The 16,658-nt window shown below is 57.5% G+C and overlaps 1 protein-coding gene across 7 annotated transcripts; it reads right to left on the reverse strand.

Moving 5' to 3' along the window:
- Positions 1 to 200: 200 nt before the first annotated feature.
- Positions 201 to 14,946, reverse strand: AIFM3 (AIF family member 3). 7 transcript variants are annotated; one of them, XM_081123007.1, is made up of 21 exons: positions 14,899 to 14,946; positions 11,880 to 12,051; positions 7,945 to 8,158; positions 7,595 to 7,704; positions 7,245 to 7,354; positions 7,103 to 7,147; positions 6,780 to 6,876; positions 6,592 to 6,704; positions 6,230 to 6,316; positions 5,441 to 5,532; positions 5,200 to 5,330; positions 4,983 to 5,098; positions 4,812 to 4,883; positions 4,653 to 4,716; positions 4,014 to 4,090; positions 3,794 to 3,911; positions 2,452 to 2,550; positions 2,101 to 2,176; positions 1,452 to 1,556; positions 794 to 814; positions 201 to 571 (listed from the first exon to the last, which is right to left on the reverse strand). In XM_081123007.1, exons 2-21 carry the CDS (start codon positions 11,908 to 11,910, stop codon positions 532 to 534), a joined length of 1,818 nt encoding a protein of 605 aa, XP_080979133.1. In that variant the 5' UTR covers positions 11,911 to 12,051; positions 14,899 to 14,946; the 3' UTR covers positions 201 to 531. The 7 variants fall into 7 exon arrangements, with proteins under 7 accessions (XP_080979133.1, XP_080979134.1, XP_080979132.1 ...); XM_081123008.1 differs by lacking the exon at positions 794 to 814; XM_081123006.1 differs by lacking the exon at positions 794 to 814 and having other exon boundaries at positions 6,230 to 6,379; positions 14,899 to 14,930.
- Positions 14,947 to 16,658: the final 1,712 nt, after the last annotated feature.

Below are 16,658 nucleotides of genomic sequence, written 5' to 3' on the forward strand. Positions count from 1 at the left end.
CTTCAAAGTCCAGAACCAAGGCTCTGATTGGAGAAGCCCTTCCTAACCCCCCGGGAGCAGAATCAGTTGCTCCCTTCTCTGGGCACTCACAGGTCAAACTTCCTTGGTGTGGCACTGAACATTCTGTGGTTGTGCCTGTCTCCCTGTCATCCACTTTCTCCCTCATGAGTGTTTGCCCAATTACAGTGGAAGTCACACAGATCTGCAAATGTGTGTGGTTTAATTTTGATATAATGTCTAATATGTTGCAGGGTCCTACAGGGGACCAGTCCCAATAGAGGGAGGAGAGGCAGAGCCTGTACAGCCTCCACTGCCAACCATCTGTGGCAGTCGAGGTCTTGGGTGGTGAGCATCTCTTGGAAGCAGCAGCAGCCTCTCTGGAGGTGAACCAGGCAGCTGATGGCAAACACTGGAAGGGCTCAGGTTCTGCCCTGAGGGATCCTGGGAAATTGGAGGTTGGCACCTGCCCCCAGGGCTTGGCCTCTGTCCCTGGTGCCCCAGCATGCCTGCCCAAGTCTGCTGCATGCAAGCTCAGGATCCTTTCCCTGTCAGCCAGGACATGTCGCCGGTCCTGCAGGAATGAGGGGAGGAGGAATCAGGGCAGAAGAAGAGAGCTCCCCACTCAGCACCATAAGCAGCTGGCCCTTGAGGACAGCAGGGGCCTGCTCTGTGCCAGGCCCTGGTGCCCAGCAGGGATGTGTACTTGGGCAAAGGGAGAAAGACCATCAGGTGCAGACTCAGCTGAGGTGGGAAAGGCTCAAAATAATCAACAGGAAGGACAGGACACACGTACTTGCTGTGCAGCAGAAACAGCCTTTTCGAGTGCAAGAGGGAGAGACAGAGAAGGCCAGGGAAGAGCATGTCATTTATGTCCCCTCTAGATTCTCCATTGTTGCTAGCCTGAGTTCTACCCCCACCCCATGGCCTCCAGGCTTTCCCAAGTCCCTGGGGGCTTTTTGTAGGCAAGCTGAGCCTACAGTGGGACTCGAATTGACACCCTGTTGGGATGAGGGTAAACACTGGCGTCCAGTGTCTCCCAGACCCTGAACAACCACCCCACATCTGTTCAAGGCATCCCCAGGGGCAATCACTGGCTGTGTTTCCCCACTTGGTTTCTGCCAGGCTCAACACAACCATGTCCAGTCAGATGTCCCAAGTTCAGTGATTGCCCAAGGAGTGTGCCTTGACTCCTCCCCACAGCACTGGCCTTGCCCTGGGACATGGCCCCTTTTCCTTCTGTCTTCCAAGAAGACATATAACCAGCCCACTCCCAAATCACAACCTATGCCCTCCATGGCCCCATAGCCCTGGGATCCTCAGACTAATGGGGACCAAGAGTGAGAGGACTGGCCCTGGAGGACTGTGGGGCAGCTAACTGCCATAGGAAGGTTGAGCCAGTCCTTTGGTAGACTACTTGCCCCCTTCCCCAGGCCTCTAATGCCCACACTCACTCCACTTCCCGCTTCCGGATGGCACGACCTGAGGCCAGCACCTCAGCCACCTTGGACACAATAGGATCGTAGTTCATGCTGGCCACGGCGATCACCTCGTCGCCTCTGTAGGGAGAGGGTGGCTGAGCCTGACAACTGCCCAGCAGTGGCCCCTCTTCTTGAAGACCCTGACACACCCCTTGTCCACCTGGGACCCAGGAAGAGATCTTACCCAGGACAACAGGAATGTCCTGAGCACCCAACCCTCCCTGCTTTGCACTTTAGCACAACATGGGCTTTGGGCTACTGTGGGATTCTTATGGCGGTTCCAGCCATACTCCTCAGTGGGGTTCAGGGCTGGACTCCTGTCCTAGGATGACCACTCTCTACCCGTGTGACTCTCCTCAGTGTAAAAGCAGGGTATCAACACCCACCTCAAAGAGCTGTGCTAAAAATAAAATGTCCTGTCAATGCGTGGCAACTGGAGTCATTACTGCCCTGCCTCCTCACCTCTCCTCAGCAGCGTCTCCTGCCTAGCTCCTCCCTTTGCCACTCCATCCACCTTTCGGGTAAGCCCCCTTCGTCCGGAGCAAGGCTTCTCTGGGATGAGTTTTCCCTACCGACCGAGTTCCTGCTGCTTCGTGCCCCTGCTCCACCCGGTCCTTCTCACTTGGTGTAAAAAGCCACGAATTTCAGCTCCTCCAGATCCCCCTGGATGATGACATCGTCGAAGCCTTCTCCGTACCCTGTGGGCCGCGCAAGCGGATGGCACCCACGTAAGCTCAGCCGAAGGGATGGGACTCCACCGGGCCAGGGTCCTGTGCCCTCTTAACTGCCCCCCTGTACCCACCTCCAGGCCTAGCTCCCTGTCCTTTTAGGTAGCCCAGGCTCCGCCCCCAGTAAGGGCTTTACAGCTTTCTAGCTGTCGTGGCCCCGCCCCTAGGATGCTCATAACCACGCCCCCTCATTAACCCCGCCCCTAAACGCTCCTGGCCCCGCCCCGTCCAGAGGTTTCTGTTACCTGCGTAGCGCAGGCTTTTGCCGAACATGGAGGTCCACAGGTAGGGCACGGTGCTGATCTCCGCCTCCTGCGCCAGCATGTTCTGGGCCGCCACACGCCCTGCGGGGCCCACAATAGTGAAAGCCCTGACACTAGCCCCCACCACCCCTACACTGCTTGGCCCAGCTCTCTGGGGACCCCTCACATGTGGGGCTGCTCCTTGCCTCCCCAGGGGTCATCATTGTGCAGCCCACTGCCCGAGCTTGGTTGCAGCTGGTTGGTACCGAGGCAAACACCTAGCTCAAAGCTGGCCACTTAGATGGCTTCTCTGGAGAATTTGAGTGAAGTGCCCTGGGTCTGGAAGGTGGTCTTCCTGGGGAGGTGGGGCTGCCTGGCCATCTCAGGTGCGCACACAGACAACTAATCAGATATATCAGGTCTGAAGAGGGAGGCAGGAGACCAAGCACAAGTAACCGGGAAGTAGAGACGACAGCCACACCCCAGGGCCCCAGCCAGAATAGCGTGGGTGGCTACCCAGTTCATGAAGCCCCACTAGAACCCTGTGGTTGGATGTCTGTGAGTCCCCTGGATCCTCCCAATTAAACTTTTATTACACTGATGAGTAGCCTTTGGCTCCTTAAAAAATAGCACCAACTTCAGACTTTGGATCTGAAGAGAAATTGGTACCAGGAGTGGAGTTTCAGGCAGCAGTGGTTCAGATAACGTGAAGGCAGAGGGGAGAGGAGGTGGGGGCGGGGAGCCTGGGGTCCTCCCTGTAAGGCAGCTAACTTGCTGGCACCTGCAGCTTAGGGGCCTAGACCAGGTGTGCACAGTGAACACATCTTCAGAGGCTTGGTGAGGGGGGAAATCTATTCCTCAGAGAGCACAACGGTTCTCCACTGAGTCCCCAGTTTCCAGGCCCAGATGGCCACCTCCCAGGGGCCTGCATGAGGCAACTGGGTTCCCAGAGTCAGTCTAGTGGCCCAAGGGAGACAAAGGCACTGAGTGGGGAGCTGGCCCATGTCCGACTAAATCCCTCTCTCTCTGCCTGATGAACATGTGTCTTTGAGTACAAAAGAAAAGGAGAGGCTGTAGGAAGGACAAGTGAGGTGGGGTGCTGTGGCTGGCTGAATGGGGTGTCCAGAGGGCAAAGGAGGGAGTTTCTGCAGATGAGCCACACACAGGGCTTGCTCTGTGAGCTGGCTTGATCACCTGGATGAGGCTGGCCCAGACAGACCACCACAGAGTTTTGAATAGTTCTGCAACCAGCAACCAGGACCCAGAAACTGAGAGAGGGGCCTGGGGAAGGCTGAGACCCTGGGACAGTCTCCCATCCCTTATTCTGCTGTGGAATTGGTCATACCCTGGACATGAGCCATCTGCCAGTGTGGGATGTTCACTTTCCGATTGTTCCTCCAGGCCAGGGGAAAGGTGACAGCGTCACCAGCTGCAAACACGCCTGGGACGTTGGTCTGCATCATCTGTGGGGAGAGGGCACAGGACTCTGTGGGTGGGAAGGGGGCCCTGACCTGGACCTCCCCCTGTCCCCAGCCCGGCACCCTTCCCACCCTACCCAGGCCCACCTTGTTGACAGGGATGAAGCCTCGGGAATCCAGGCCGATGCCGCTTTGCCTCAGGAAACCCGTGGAGGGCACCGCGCCTGACGGGATGGGGCCACTGTCCACTTCTCTCACCTCATTGCTCTGCATGACCCACACCCTTCACTTGCCACAACCCAGCCCCAGACTGATCATCCAATGGCCAGCATACCCCGCAGCCTCTGTGTGTCCTGTCCCTTCTGCCTGGGCCCAAAGATCCCTGTACCTCCCATTAGGCCTCAGGTATCGCCTCCTCTGAGAAGCGGTCCAGGAAGTCCTCTGATAGGGGTGGGCATGCCACCCCACCCCAGCCCGTGTTGCCACCCCCAGCTTTGTTCCTCCTCAAACTGGCATCTCAATTGCATCAGGAACCAGTTAGAGGCATGTTTGTGTCCTGCAGCCCTCACAAAGCAGGCCATGGAGTCAAGTATGAGTGGGCAGTGGTCACTGGGGGCATCCTCCATGCCAGGCCTGGGCCAAGCCCAGTATGCCCATTCCCCAACAGCTCATTGAAGTGGGTACAGTTATGGTCCCCATTTTATAGATGTGAAAACTGTGGCTCAGGGAGGGGAAGGGACTGGCCAAAAGATCTGCTCATTCACACCCACCTGCCCACGCACTCACCAATGCCCACCACACAGACGTCAGCCCGCACCACCTTGCTGCTCTTCAGCACGACCTCCTTCAGCTGTGGGGAGCAGAGAGGTGAGTAGGTGGGCCCAGCTCCTGGGCACAGGGGAGAGGAGACAGAGAGCGGCAGGGGAGGGGGAGAAGGGCCCCCACCTTTCCCTCCTGGGCCCGCAGCTCCGACACCTCTGTCTGCATGTAGAACTTGACCCGGTTGTTCTCAAACATCTGTCAGGGCAGGTGGACAATGGGCAGTAGGTAAGAGCCCGGCCAGGACTGGGCTGGGCACCCGGGGTTCTGAGAGGCTGGGGACCAGGGTGGGCTCACCTTCATGAGGGCACGACCCACACGCTCCCCCAGGAACCTCCTGAAGGGTGTCTCCTCCAGCTCTACCACGGACACTGAGTGGGCCTTCTCAGTCAGATAGGCAGCCACCTCCATCCCTGGGCCGGGGTTGTAGGCAGCGGGCTGGCACCCTGCACCTTCCAGAGCCAGCACTGCCTTGGGACTGGCCACCTCCACCCCACCATCCACAGCTGCTCACCTAGGAAGCCGGCCCCCACGACCACTGTGTTGCGGCCCCGAGCCAGCCTCACCACGCGATTGGCATCTTCAGGTGTCCGGATGGTGAACACGTTCTCCACGTCTTTGCCTTTGCAATTCAGGGTCTTAGGGCTGAGAAATAGCCAGTGTCAGTGAGGGGCTCCTGGCACCCTGCGCCTTCCCATCCTGGCGAGTACCCTGCCCGGTGTCCAACAGGGCCAGCAGGGGAGACACTGTCTCACCTGCTCCCAGGTGCCAGCAGAAGCTTGCTGTACTCCAGCTTGAAGCCATCCTTGAACACAACCTTCTTGTTTCTCACGTCCACTGTGACCACCTGCAATCCGCACCAGGCAGAGCATGGACCTGGGCCTGGCCACCCACTCCTGGGTCCTGCAGTATGCCCAGAGCCTAGCTAGACCCTCTAAGCAGCTCCATGGGGGCTTTTCTGGCCACCTGGGTTGTCCTTCCTCCCTCACCTGGCAATTCCTCTTCACTCTTTTTTTATTTTTTTATCCTCACTTGAGGATTTTTTTTCCCCATTGCTTTTCAGGAGAGAGAGAGGGGGAGAGAGGGAGAGAGAGAAACATCAATGTGATGTGATAAAGACACATCAATTGGCTACCTCCTGCATGCAGCCTGGGGGCTGGAGCCTGCAACCGAGGTACATGCCCTTGGCCGGAATCGAACCTGGGACCCTCCAGTCCAAGGGCCAACGCTCTAACCACTGAGCAAAACCAGCCAGGGCCCTCCTTTCTTTAAGCCTCAAACATCACCTTTCCCTCAAAGCCCTCCTTATATTTCCAAGTCCCACCAGGTTCTTCCATCTCAGCCCTGAGCAAATCATCCATGTCCCCACACTGGGGCTATGCATGTGCCCATGACCCTACCGAGAAGAAGGTCCAGTGCAGCCTCCCAGGCCAGAAGCACCCCTGAGTGCCTGGGCAGCAAGGCCAGGAGGAAAGAGCACACTCACATCTTCAGGAGCCTACAGGACCTCACAGCCTTCATGGCTGCCCAGCTTTGTCCCTTACCTGGGCCTCTGTGAGCACCTCAATGCCATAGGCTCGGAAGAACTCCTTGGGCCTTAGGGCCAGCTGCTCGGGCTGGGCATCCAGAGACTGTGGGAGAGAGCCAACTTGAGACAGAGCCAAGCAGCCATCATTCCACTTGCAGCAGAGGACCTGGGGCCCAGGGAGGGTGAAGCCAGTCCCAGGTTACACAGGGGCTGCAGGACAAAACTCAACAAACCCAGATCTTCAAACTCCGAGGCCTGGCATGAGCAGAGAGGGCAGCTGGCCAGACCCCCAATGGACAGCAAGCAAAGCTCTGAGTGGGCCTGAGTGCACCCAGAGGGATAGAGCCCTGCCCCCACCCCCACTCACCCCACCCCCACCTTGCTGAGCTTGGGCCGGTCATAGGGGAGGTGCCGGTCCAGCGTGCACAGAACAATCCTGTCTGAGAAGCCCTCCTGCCGCAGGGTCTCTGCACACACCAAGCCAGCTGCACCTGCGGGGAGGGTGTTGTGGGTCAGGAACCACCTCTCCCCCACCCCACCCTGCCTCTCATTACCCCACCACCAACCTGCGCCCACAATGAGCACATTGGTGCTGCCGCTGTGACCAGCACTTGGAGAGATGCACTTGGCCATCACCTTGGTCCTTCGCTGCAGCTGCAAGGCCTGGGAATCGCCAGACAGTGGGGGGCAGCTGGGAGCTGGGGTCATGGCCAATCTCCCTGCCATATCCCAGCAGTCCAGCCTCATCCCCACCACCCACCCTTCACTCTGCTCCACAGCCACACTCACCAGATTCCCTCCCACCACAGGGCTTTGTACATGCTGTTCCTCGGGACTAGATGCCCACCTGGGCTCTCCCTTTTACCTGAGCCCCAAGCCACACCCTTACCTGCTTGCTGGCCCGAACATACACCTTCTCCTTCTCAATCTTCACCTGCAAGTGCTGTGCTGCTCAGAACCAGGCTTTGGGGTGCTCCAGTCCCTGACCCTGTACCCCCTGGGCTCCCACCCCACCACACACCCGGCCCCACCTGGAACTTGTGCAGACTGTCCAGGCCAGGGAAGTCCTCCAGGTCCCCAGTGCTGATGTTGAAGCAGGCTCCATGCCAGGGGCAGCGCACCCGGCCACGGGACAGCACTCCTGGGAGGGGGCAGTGCTGAGTGGGATCACCTGCAAGAGCCCCTCTCCAAGGACTCCTGTGTCCCAGCACCTGCTGGTTTCTACGCAGCCCTGAAGACCCCACCAGTAGGTGAGAGGAACTGGAGATCCAGGGAGGAGTCAAGCTGAGCTGGGGCCTCTAGGGCTGGGGCTTGATGGTGCAAAGCCACACCCACTTCAGGAGACCCTGCCCCTACCTCCCATGTGTACCAGACAACTCACCTTTCACCAAGGGTGCACCATAGTGAGGACACTTGTGGCCCAGAGCATGGAACTCCCCGTTGTCCTTCACCAGCAACACTTTCCCCCAGCCCAGCTCCACTTCCCGCATCCTGGGGAGGGGCTGCACTCAGAATTCAGGCCAGATGTGAGGCACCACCTCCTGCCAGCACCTCCTCCCAGAGTCCAGCCTTCTGGGGAGCAGGCCCAGACCAGCAAAAGCCACAAAGGCTGTGGCCAGGATGGGAGCTAGCCATGGTCCCCTTCCAGGCCTCCCTACCCACCTTGTCTATGGCTTGTATTTGCCCTCCCACCTTGGGCCTTCTGACCCCTGTACCAGGCCCAGCACCCACTGGCCATTCTCGAGGTCCTTGACATGACACACGGCGGCCTCCACGCAGTCCTGAGCACCAGGATAGGGGTGAGGGGCAGGCAGGCGCTCCTCCGAGTGGAAGTGGCGGGCAGTGCCGTTGCCCTGGTAGGCCCGGGGGCTGCCCTTCCCGCTGGCTGACAGCTCCTCTTTGCCCCGCTCCTTCTCTGGCAGCACCACCTCAATCTTGAGCTCCACTGTGGGGGGGTGGGGGGCACTGTGAGACCCCCTCCACCCACCTCCTCGCCCACTCCACCAGAAAAGAGCCTTAAAACAGGCATGAAGCAGGGCAGGGGCAGCAGGGATGGGTGCTGGGTGGGCTGGAATTGACTTCTGCATGATTTTTCCCCCCCAATAATAAAATTAGTGAGGGGGACACAAAACTCCTCCAACCCTGAAATCACCCTTTCTCCAGGAATCTGTGTGGAGGAAAGAGCCCTGGTGACCTGAATGTTGCTCTGACTCCAAGGGCACTGTCTGCAATGGAGGACAAGGACATCCCTGATGGATCAGGGGCACATTTAGAGTGTGACTCCAGTGAGAACAGGGCTGGTGAATCTGGGTGACAGAAAGTCGAGGCTTCATTGTTCTATGCTTGCAACTTTCCCATAGGTTTGAAAATGTTGTCAAATTTCAAAAAAAAGTGTATAAGGCATAATTTCAACTTCCTGAAGTAGCTCTTCTCACCAGTTTGAGAATCCTTCAGCATTTACCAAACACTGGTTTTTCAGTGTCCTCATGGGCAGGGGTCTGGGGCGTTGGAGGTGACCCCCACCTGGGGAGTTCATGTGGACAGAGCAGAGAGGGCACAGCACCCCCCTCCCCACACCCGCCAGCCTCCACACAGACGATACTTCCCCAGCCTGCCCGGGGGGCCAACTCTAGGGAAGAGTTAGCTGGAGATTGTCATTTTCTTCTTTATACTTTTCTGCATTTTCCAAATTCCCTACAATGTGCCTGGGTATTTTTCTAATTAGAAGGAAACAACAAACAGAATTTTGAGCAGCAATAATCCAGCCCCCTGGGCTGCTGCTGCAGGGAGGAAGGCTGAGTGTTGAAAGCTAAGCCCCTGGCACAGCATGGGCCCAATGAGAGAGCAGAAGGTGCCTCTCCCAGCTCCCAAGGCACCAGAGCTTCCAGGCATCTCCCGGCTTCGCCTCTCATCCCCTCCACCTCAAACCTGACACTCCAGAAGCAAAGAACACAGAGTCATACCTCCTGGCCTTTGCCTATGCAATTCCCTTGGCCCAGGCTGCCATCCTTCCTGGCTCTGGCTAACTCCTGCCCATCCACCTAGACACAGCTCAGGTGTTGCCTCCCATGGCCACCCAGCCCCTGCCTGTCCCTCATCGCATGCTGTGCTAATCCCCTACCCTGGCCTGGCCTGGGAGCCTTGGGGGCTTGGCCCCCCATACTCAAGTTCCAGCCCCCAGCTCAGGCCGGGCACAGCAGGGGTGAAGGTCCACTCCATGATTCCAGCTGGGCAGGACGGCCACCTGAGCACACCACACGCTGAAGCTGTTGTGTCAGGTGGGGGTGGCTATGGGTGGAGTGGGTTTTTCCCTCTGTTTTCCACACTTTATGTAATAGTGTTAGAATGTTTTCAGAAGAATTAAAAAGAAAAATACTTTGGACTCAGCTGAAACCAGCTATGTGAGCTTTAGAGAGGGAGTTCACAAGAACAGCCTGGCAGGGGCCCAGATAACTGCCAAGCCAGGCTGTTTTCTTCCTCCACCTCCTTCCAGAAGGCTCTGAGGTGCTGCCTAATGCAATCGAACTGGAAGCCATTAAGTCAGGAGCAGTGGTGGAAAGGTGAACGGGGGGGGGGGGGTATCTGCTCACGCATAGAGCCAAAGCAACCCTAACTCCATGATTCCCAGCTACTCACTGGTGACAGTGAATGCTGAAGGAGATAATATATGTAATATGTAACCCAGAGCAGAAGCTCAACAGATGAGCCTGGGTAATAGGGACTTAATGGTTAGCTCTGAGCTTCCTGGCAGCCGTGATGTGATGAAAAGGAAAAGCCTTTAGGTAGCACTTGTAGCCTAATGAAAGGCAGGTGACCAGAGACTGAGAGGTGCACTTCCTCTTAGTCCTGAGCTTAGCAAGGGTCTGGCCTGGGACACTTCCTATAAGGAGCACAATGCCACTGAAGCACAGGGAGTGCAGAGGGAGCTCAGGAAGTGTGTGCCTATGTGCTCTGAGCCAAGAGCAGAGCAAGGCAGAAAATGAAGAATTTGCACAAAGATCTTCCACTTGTTCTGGTTTCCCTGTGGTCCCTTCTGACCTCAGCTAAACCCTCAGGGTCAAATGCTCTTACTCCTACACCCTGCAATTCCCCGAGCCTCACCCCTGACCTGCCCAGGACGTGTGCCTGGGGCCTGAGTTCCTGCCCTCCCACCCTAGCCCCACAGGGGAGTCCTGGCTGCAGACAGCCCAGCACCAAAAGGGGACATAATAACATTTTGCAAGTGCTGCCTATGTGCCAGACCCTCTGCTAAGCACAACAGCTTACCTATTATTAGCCCCATTCTACAAGTGAGAACACAAAGACTCAGAGAGGTGAAGTCATCTGCCCAAGACCACACACTCAGGAAGGGAGGCTGGATTTGGATTCAAGAAGCCAAGTTCTTAGCACTGCCTCTGGTGTGGTAAGTGTGACCAGCTCCTATACTAGGAGTCCGGGGCCAAGGGTCTCAGGCAGACCAGCCCTTTGTGTTCCTTTAAAGGAAACTACAGGTGGCATCTTCTGCCCAGGGCCTCCTGCCAGTTGGGGCCAGCCAGCCAGCATCCTCCTGCCCATTTCTGATGGGGGGAAGGCTGAGGTCAAGACAATGGGCATCATTTACCCAGGTCATACATGGTGGCAGGGAGGGTGGTGGGATCTGGCCCAAGCTGGATGTCCACAGCACAGGAGTGAGGGGAGGGCAGGTGTGGGTGAGTCCCCCTGCTTGGCAGGGCATCATACATCTCCTCTTGCCCCCGAGTTCCCCCTCAGACCCAGGAAAAGGAGAAAAGGCTCAGGCGTTCCAAGGTAATGGAGCCGATGGGTATCAGGTAAGGGGAGATGGGGCAAGCCATAGTGGGCAGGGTGGCCTGGACAGGGCGGGCGGGGCACTGGCTGGGCACTAGAGAGGCCTCTCTTGGCTTCAGTTTCTTCATCTGCGGCAGGCCCACACACCTTGCTTTCCTGAGTATAGTGAGAATAAAAGAGGGAAAGGGCCAGAGGGAGGAGAGCCCAGCGGAGAAGAGTCTCCATCAGAGAGCAAACCCAGGCCTTGCCATTGCCCTGCAACGCCCCCACCCTGCGCTGCAACTCCCTGGGCCAGACAGGGTGGGGATTTCCTGTGCAAATGGGAAAGTGTGCCCAGAGAGGCTGAGGAGGTGGCCCAGGGTCACACAGGGGTCAGAAGACATGAAGAGGGCTGGGATCTGTCCACTCCACTCTCACAGCAACTCTGAGAGGTTCATTTTGTAGAGAGGGAGAGTGAGGCTCAGAGACGTACCTTGCATACCCTGGGTCACACATCAGCTGAAGGTGTCTGTCCCCTGAGTCCCCTTGCCTGGCCCTGGGGTACACAGCTGCCCTTCCCTACCCTGCAGCAGGAGGAACCCTCCCCTCCCCTTTCTAAGAAAGATTCAGCTGCTATTCCCACCACCAGCACCCAAAGTCCCAAATAAAGAGGAAGGGTCACTGAAGGGGGGCAGAAGTATGGCTCCAGGCCCCCCAGCCCCTCCTGCCTGCAGCGCATTAACATTCGCTAAGGCTGCCACCCAGCTTGACCTACTTCTGAGGCAGCGGGGGGAGGGGGAGGAGGAAGGTGGCAGGAGGAGGGAGGAGGGATAGAGAGAGGAGGAAAGGAGGGTGGAGGGTGGAGGGTGGAAGGAGGGGGGAAGCAAGAAGAGAGGAGGTACCTGGCTTGGGCTTGGAGAAGCAGCCACCCATGGTGAGTGGCCCACAGATGGGCAGGGGGCAGAACCACAGATGGTGGGCTGTGGGAGGCTAGGGTGCCCCCAGTGGGGCTGGACCCCCCATGGCCCTTAGAAACGCTGGCGTTGCCATCCCAGCTGGAGTTGCCTTCAGGACCTGTAGGGGTGGGGAAGAGGAGGCATCTATAGGGATCAGGGCTTAAATGGGGGATGTGGGTAGAGACACAGAGAGACAGACACAGTGTGGGGAGGGGCTTCTGGAAGAGGCCCACACTGGAAGCGGGAAATATTTGAAATAGGGGAGCCAGACCCCAAAGGAACAATGGGACCCTGGAGGGCACCTCCCCTTTGAGGCCTCCAGGCTCAGGACCCTCACTCCCCACTCCCACCTTTGCCTGGGCTGGGCGCACTGCCAGGGGAGCCCCTCTGCCAGACTTTAGGTCCAGCCCCCCAGCTGCCTTGTCCAGGAGCTACCCCCCACAATTTCTGCTCCCCCTTCAAAATCCTGCCGCCTGGGAGCCTTGGGACCCTCCTTTCTCCAGGGAGGCCACCATGGCTGGGATGAAACCGCAGATCATAGCAGAGCCTTCCTGGTCCTGGGATTTCCCCTTCCTACAATGGGATGACATTAAGTTCTCCCTGGTCCTTGCACCCACCCTGGTTTCCAGCCCCTGGATACCCACCTCCTTTAAGGGAGGCCAATGCTTCTTGCTCCCAGCCCAGAAGTAGACCTAGGCTGCCAGGCCCTGGAAGGCAGGGCAAGGGGGCAGGGGTCCAGGAGGCAGCCCAGCCTCCACCCCTCCTCCCAGTGTAAGCTGTGGACAGGAGGGACTAGGGGGTGGGGCTGAGCCAGTCCACTGGTCCCCAGGGAAACCCAGCTCCATGGTGAACAGAAGTGGGCCACAAGCCCGGGCCTGATGGGCTTGGGGGAAAGTGAGGCTAGGCACACAGTCCTGCCACAGACCATGCCCAGCAGACATGAGCTCCCACCCCCACCTGCACTCTTTACAAATGCCCACCAGGCCCATGATGCTGAGGTCATGCCTAACAGCAGATGGATAAACTGAGGGGCCAAGGACTTGCCAAGGTCAAGCAGCAGGTAGGGGCATCTGGGTGGCCTCCCACCCCCCACCCCCGCCTTAATTCCAAGATGGGCAGGGACCCAAAAAGCCAACATATCACCCTGCAAGCCACAGGGCTGGGGGAGGGGTCACTGGGTCAACAAAGAGGTCCCTGAACCCAAGGAGACTTCAAGGCCACAGGATGAGCCATCCAGAAGACTGGACTTTGGAAGACTCAGAACAAAAGTTTAGCTGCCCTGTTTACAACTGACCTCCTCACAGTCTATCCCACAGTCATCCCATTTGTTTCCCCTGAAAGTTCTTCCTGAAGTCTAACTTGATGTGAGGCTGAGGGCCTACTAGGTCTAGCCCAGATCCCAGCAAGGACCCTGGGTGGGTACCTGAGAGCAAGGGGGTCAAGAAAATAGAAGAGAAAGGTTGAAGAAGGACTGCTTACTGCCTGGCACCTGATCTTATCTTATCTGCCCTAGTGGCACTCATTATAGGCCAGGAAGCAGTGGCACCCAAAGGCTGCCTGGCCATACCCATATTCTTTCCCCCACTCATCACCAAGGCAGGTCTGCAAAGTATGGTCACCATCTGCACTGTCTGCACCTCCCTGGGCACAAAGAGGCCCCTCCCCAGGTCCTGGCTTCACCTTTAGCTCAGCCATGCCCACTTCCTTCCAGCTTGGTGTCAGGCTTCACCTGCTGGACCACAGGTCCCAGAAAATGTGGGACCTCAACTTGCCACCAGATGCCTGTCTAGGCTGTTTCCTCCCTTCCCAGGTGTCCAGGTGTCTGGACCCTCCAGAGCCTTGGGCCTGGAAACAGAAAATGCTGGGGATGGAACCTTTTCCAGGCTTACTCCAGGCCTACTGTGTGCTAAGCCAGCTTGGAGTCCTCCTGCCTCCTGCAGTCTCAGATACCCCCATTCAAAGGCAAAAGTCCTTGCCAGGGGCATGGCAAGAGGGGACTCCAAGTTGAGAGTTTTTAAAAATCTTCTCCCAAGGATATGTGTGGGGGTTTTTTAATTGATTTTTTTTTTCTTAGAGAGAGGAAGGGAGAGAGAGAGAAACATCAATGTGAGAGAGAAACATCTATCAGTTGCCTCCCATATGCCCCCTGATGGGGATCAAACCCCAAACTTGTGTATGTGCCTGACCAGGAATCAAACTGGAGACCCTTTAGTGCTCGGGAGGGTGCCCTCACCGATTGAGCCACACTGGCCAGGGCAGGACCCCAAGTTTTTGCAGAGTGCTGTCCCTTGCCTGCAAGCTTCCCAATGCAAACAAATTGTAACAGTGCCTGAGCGCTAACTATCTACTAGAGGACTGTGTCCTGTCCCAGAACCCCCTCCCAGGGCCCCAGTTAGTACAGGCTGGAGAGGAGCCTCCCCCCGCTCCTCTGCATTGCCCCCTCTTTCCCCTTAGTCCCACTCTTCACCAAGGGTCACATGGGCCTTTCCCGTACCCACCTGGGGAGGCTCCTTCCCAGCTCAGGCCCTCAGCGGCTTCCAGCCCTCCTCCAGACGGCATCCAAGTCAGGCATTCGAGTTTGGGGCGCTAGGGGTCCTCCCCTCCTCCCCCACGGGGCTCAAGCACAAACCGTCTGTGCACTCTCCCTGCCTTTGCACGTGCAGTTCCTCTATCTGAGATGTCCTTTCAGGCAGCCTTCAGGCACCGTCCAGGTCCCCCCACCAGACCGGTTGCCCAGGAATGGGGAATGCCACACAGTAGGGTCGCGCGGCCGGCAAAGGGAGGGAGAAGGAAGGGGGGCGCTCTCGCTCCAGCTCGTCTCTCTCTCTCCCCTGCCGACTACCCCTGGCCTCCAGAGTGCTGGCCCCCGGTCCGAGACCTTTGGCTCGCTAGCCCGGGGTGCGGAGGCTGCGGGGCAGGAACCCGGGGGCAGAGTCGGGGTCCCGGGGCCGGGGCGGGCGCTCACCTGGGCTGGGCGCCGGCGTCCGCTCTGGAGCCGCTCGGGACCGCGGCCGAGAGGGGGAGTGGGGGGGAGGAGCAGGGAGCGGGCGGGGGCGGGGCAGCGCTGCGGCGACACTGCGGCGGGGGAGCCGGCGCGTCCAGCCCCGCCCGGCCAGGCGGTGCAGGTGGGAGCTGTCGGGCGTCGGGGATCGGCCGGCGGCCTGGGAGTCCGGATGCGGGTGTGGGGAGGCAGCCGGGGGCCCTTCTGGCCGCGGACGCGTTGGCGGGTTATGGGACCCCGGAATCCTTGGGAACCCCGAGGGACGCCAAGCTGGGACGCACACCGGGTCTGATTCTTTTCCTTTTTTTTTTTTTTTTTTTTTTATCCTGTCTTCCAACCGTCCGCGGGCAGCATGGGGAAAGTTGAATCACCCGGAGAAACCTCTCCAAGAAAACCAACCCAAGGCCCTAGTTGGTTTGGCTCAGTGGTTAGCGCACTGGCCCGCGGAGTAAGGGTCCCGGGTTTGATCGCTGCCAAGAGCGGTTCCTGACTTGCAGGCTTGATGCCTCCGGGCGCGTGCAGGAGGCAACCAATCAATGTTTTTCTCTTTCTCTCTCCCTTCCACTTTCTGAAAAGCAATGGAAAAAATATCCTCTGGGGAGGATAATAGAAAACTCAGGTCACTCTCGCCTGCCCCCTCTCTCCTCTCTCCCAACACACAATATGTTCTACCTTCTACTTTATTTTTTAAATGTTTTTATTTATTTCAGAGAGAGGAAGGGAGAGCGAGAGAGAAATAGAAACATCACTGATGAGAGAGTCATTTATCACTGGTCGGCTGCCTCCTGCATGCCCCTTACTGGGGATTGAGCCTGCAGTCCCGGCATGTACCCTGACCAGGATCAACGGTGGCCTCCTAGTTCATAGGTTAATGCTCAACCACTGAGCCACGCTGGCTGGGCTTCTATGTTCTATTTTAATTTATATTTTTATTACATTTTCTCTTTCCCACTTGTCATTATACCAAGAGAACTTCTTGGGTCCCCATGACTCCTGGTTGTATCCCTTCCTCCAGGAAGCCCTCTGTGCCTGACCAACATCCCCAGACTCCATCAGGACCTGATATTCTGACTCCTGGGCCTCAGTGTTTCATTGCCCCTACTGTCCAGATCTTTGCATTGTGGTTTTGTCAACTAGCAAACTGGAATTCAGTAATTATGTGGAAAAGGAATGAATGACACATTCTAGTGATGTCACATCTATCACTAAACATATTAGGGCCCACCGACTCTGTTGTCCTATTATTGCTCCTTTGGTGGTTTGAGTGAGTTGGGTCCTCCTTTTTTTGTGTGTGTTTTTTTCCCTTTCTTGGCCTTGCTCTCCTCCTATAAGGATGGCAATACAGCCTTCCGAGGAATCCTTTATTTATGCCATACCTTGCCCAGGGGGGCCAGCACAACTCCCTCCTCATTTAACAGATGGGGATGGTCAGAGGCTGAGTCTCACCTAGGGACAGGACTAGGGCCTGCATGGGTCACAGTCATGCAGATGGGTATGGGGCCCAGGCATGGAGGGGAACATATGGCTCTGCTCAGGCCATCCCTCTGTGGCCATGTGTGGTTTTCACAGTTTGATTGCTGCCACTGCCACAGGAGAGGCCCATCACTGGGCAGATGGCATTGCTTGGGCCTAGTGCCCTTGGCCTCCAAACCAGCTTGCCTCCATTCCATACATGTGCTGACCTTGCATCTCCAACCCTCACCCCACTCCTTACCCCTGACCCA

This window comes from Miniopterus schreibersii, assembly GCF_964146895.1.
Source record: "Miniopterus schreibersii genome assembly, chromosome: 20".
NCBI lineage: Eukaryota > Metazoa > Chordata > Mammalia > Chiroptera > Miniopteridae > Miniopterus > Miniopterus schreibersii.

Coding starts and splice junctions, on each gene's coding strand:
- AIFM3 (XM_081123006.1), bottom strand. CDS start 11,910: ATGGGTGGCTGCTTCTCCAAGCCCAAGCCAG. Junction 7,355..7,594: donor TGGTGCACCCTTGGTGAAAG/GTGAGTTGTCTG, acceptor GCCCCCTCCCAG/GAGTGCTGTCCCGTGGCCGG. Junction 4,091..4,652: donor CGTCTGTGTGGTGGGCATTG/GTGAGTGCGTGG, acceptor CCATCCCGTCAG/GCGCGGTGCCCTCCACGGGT.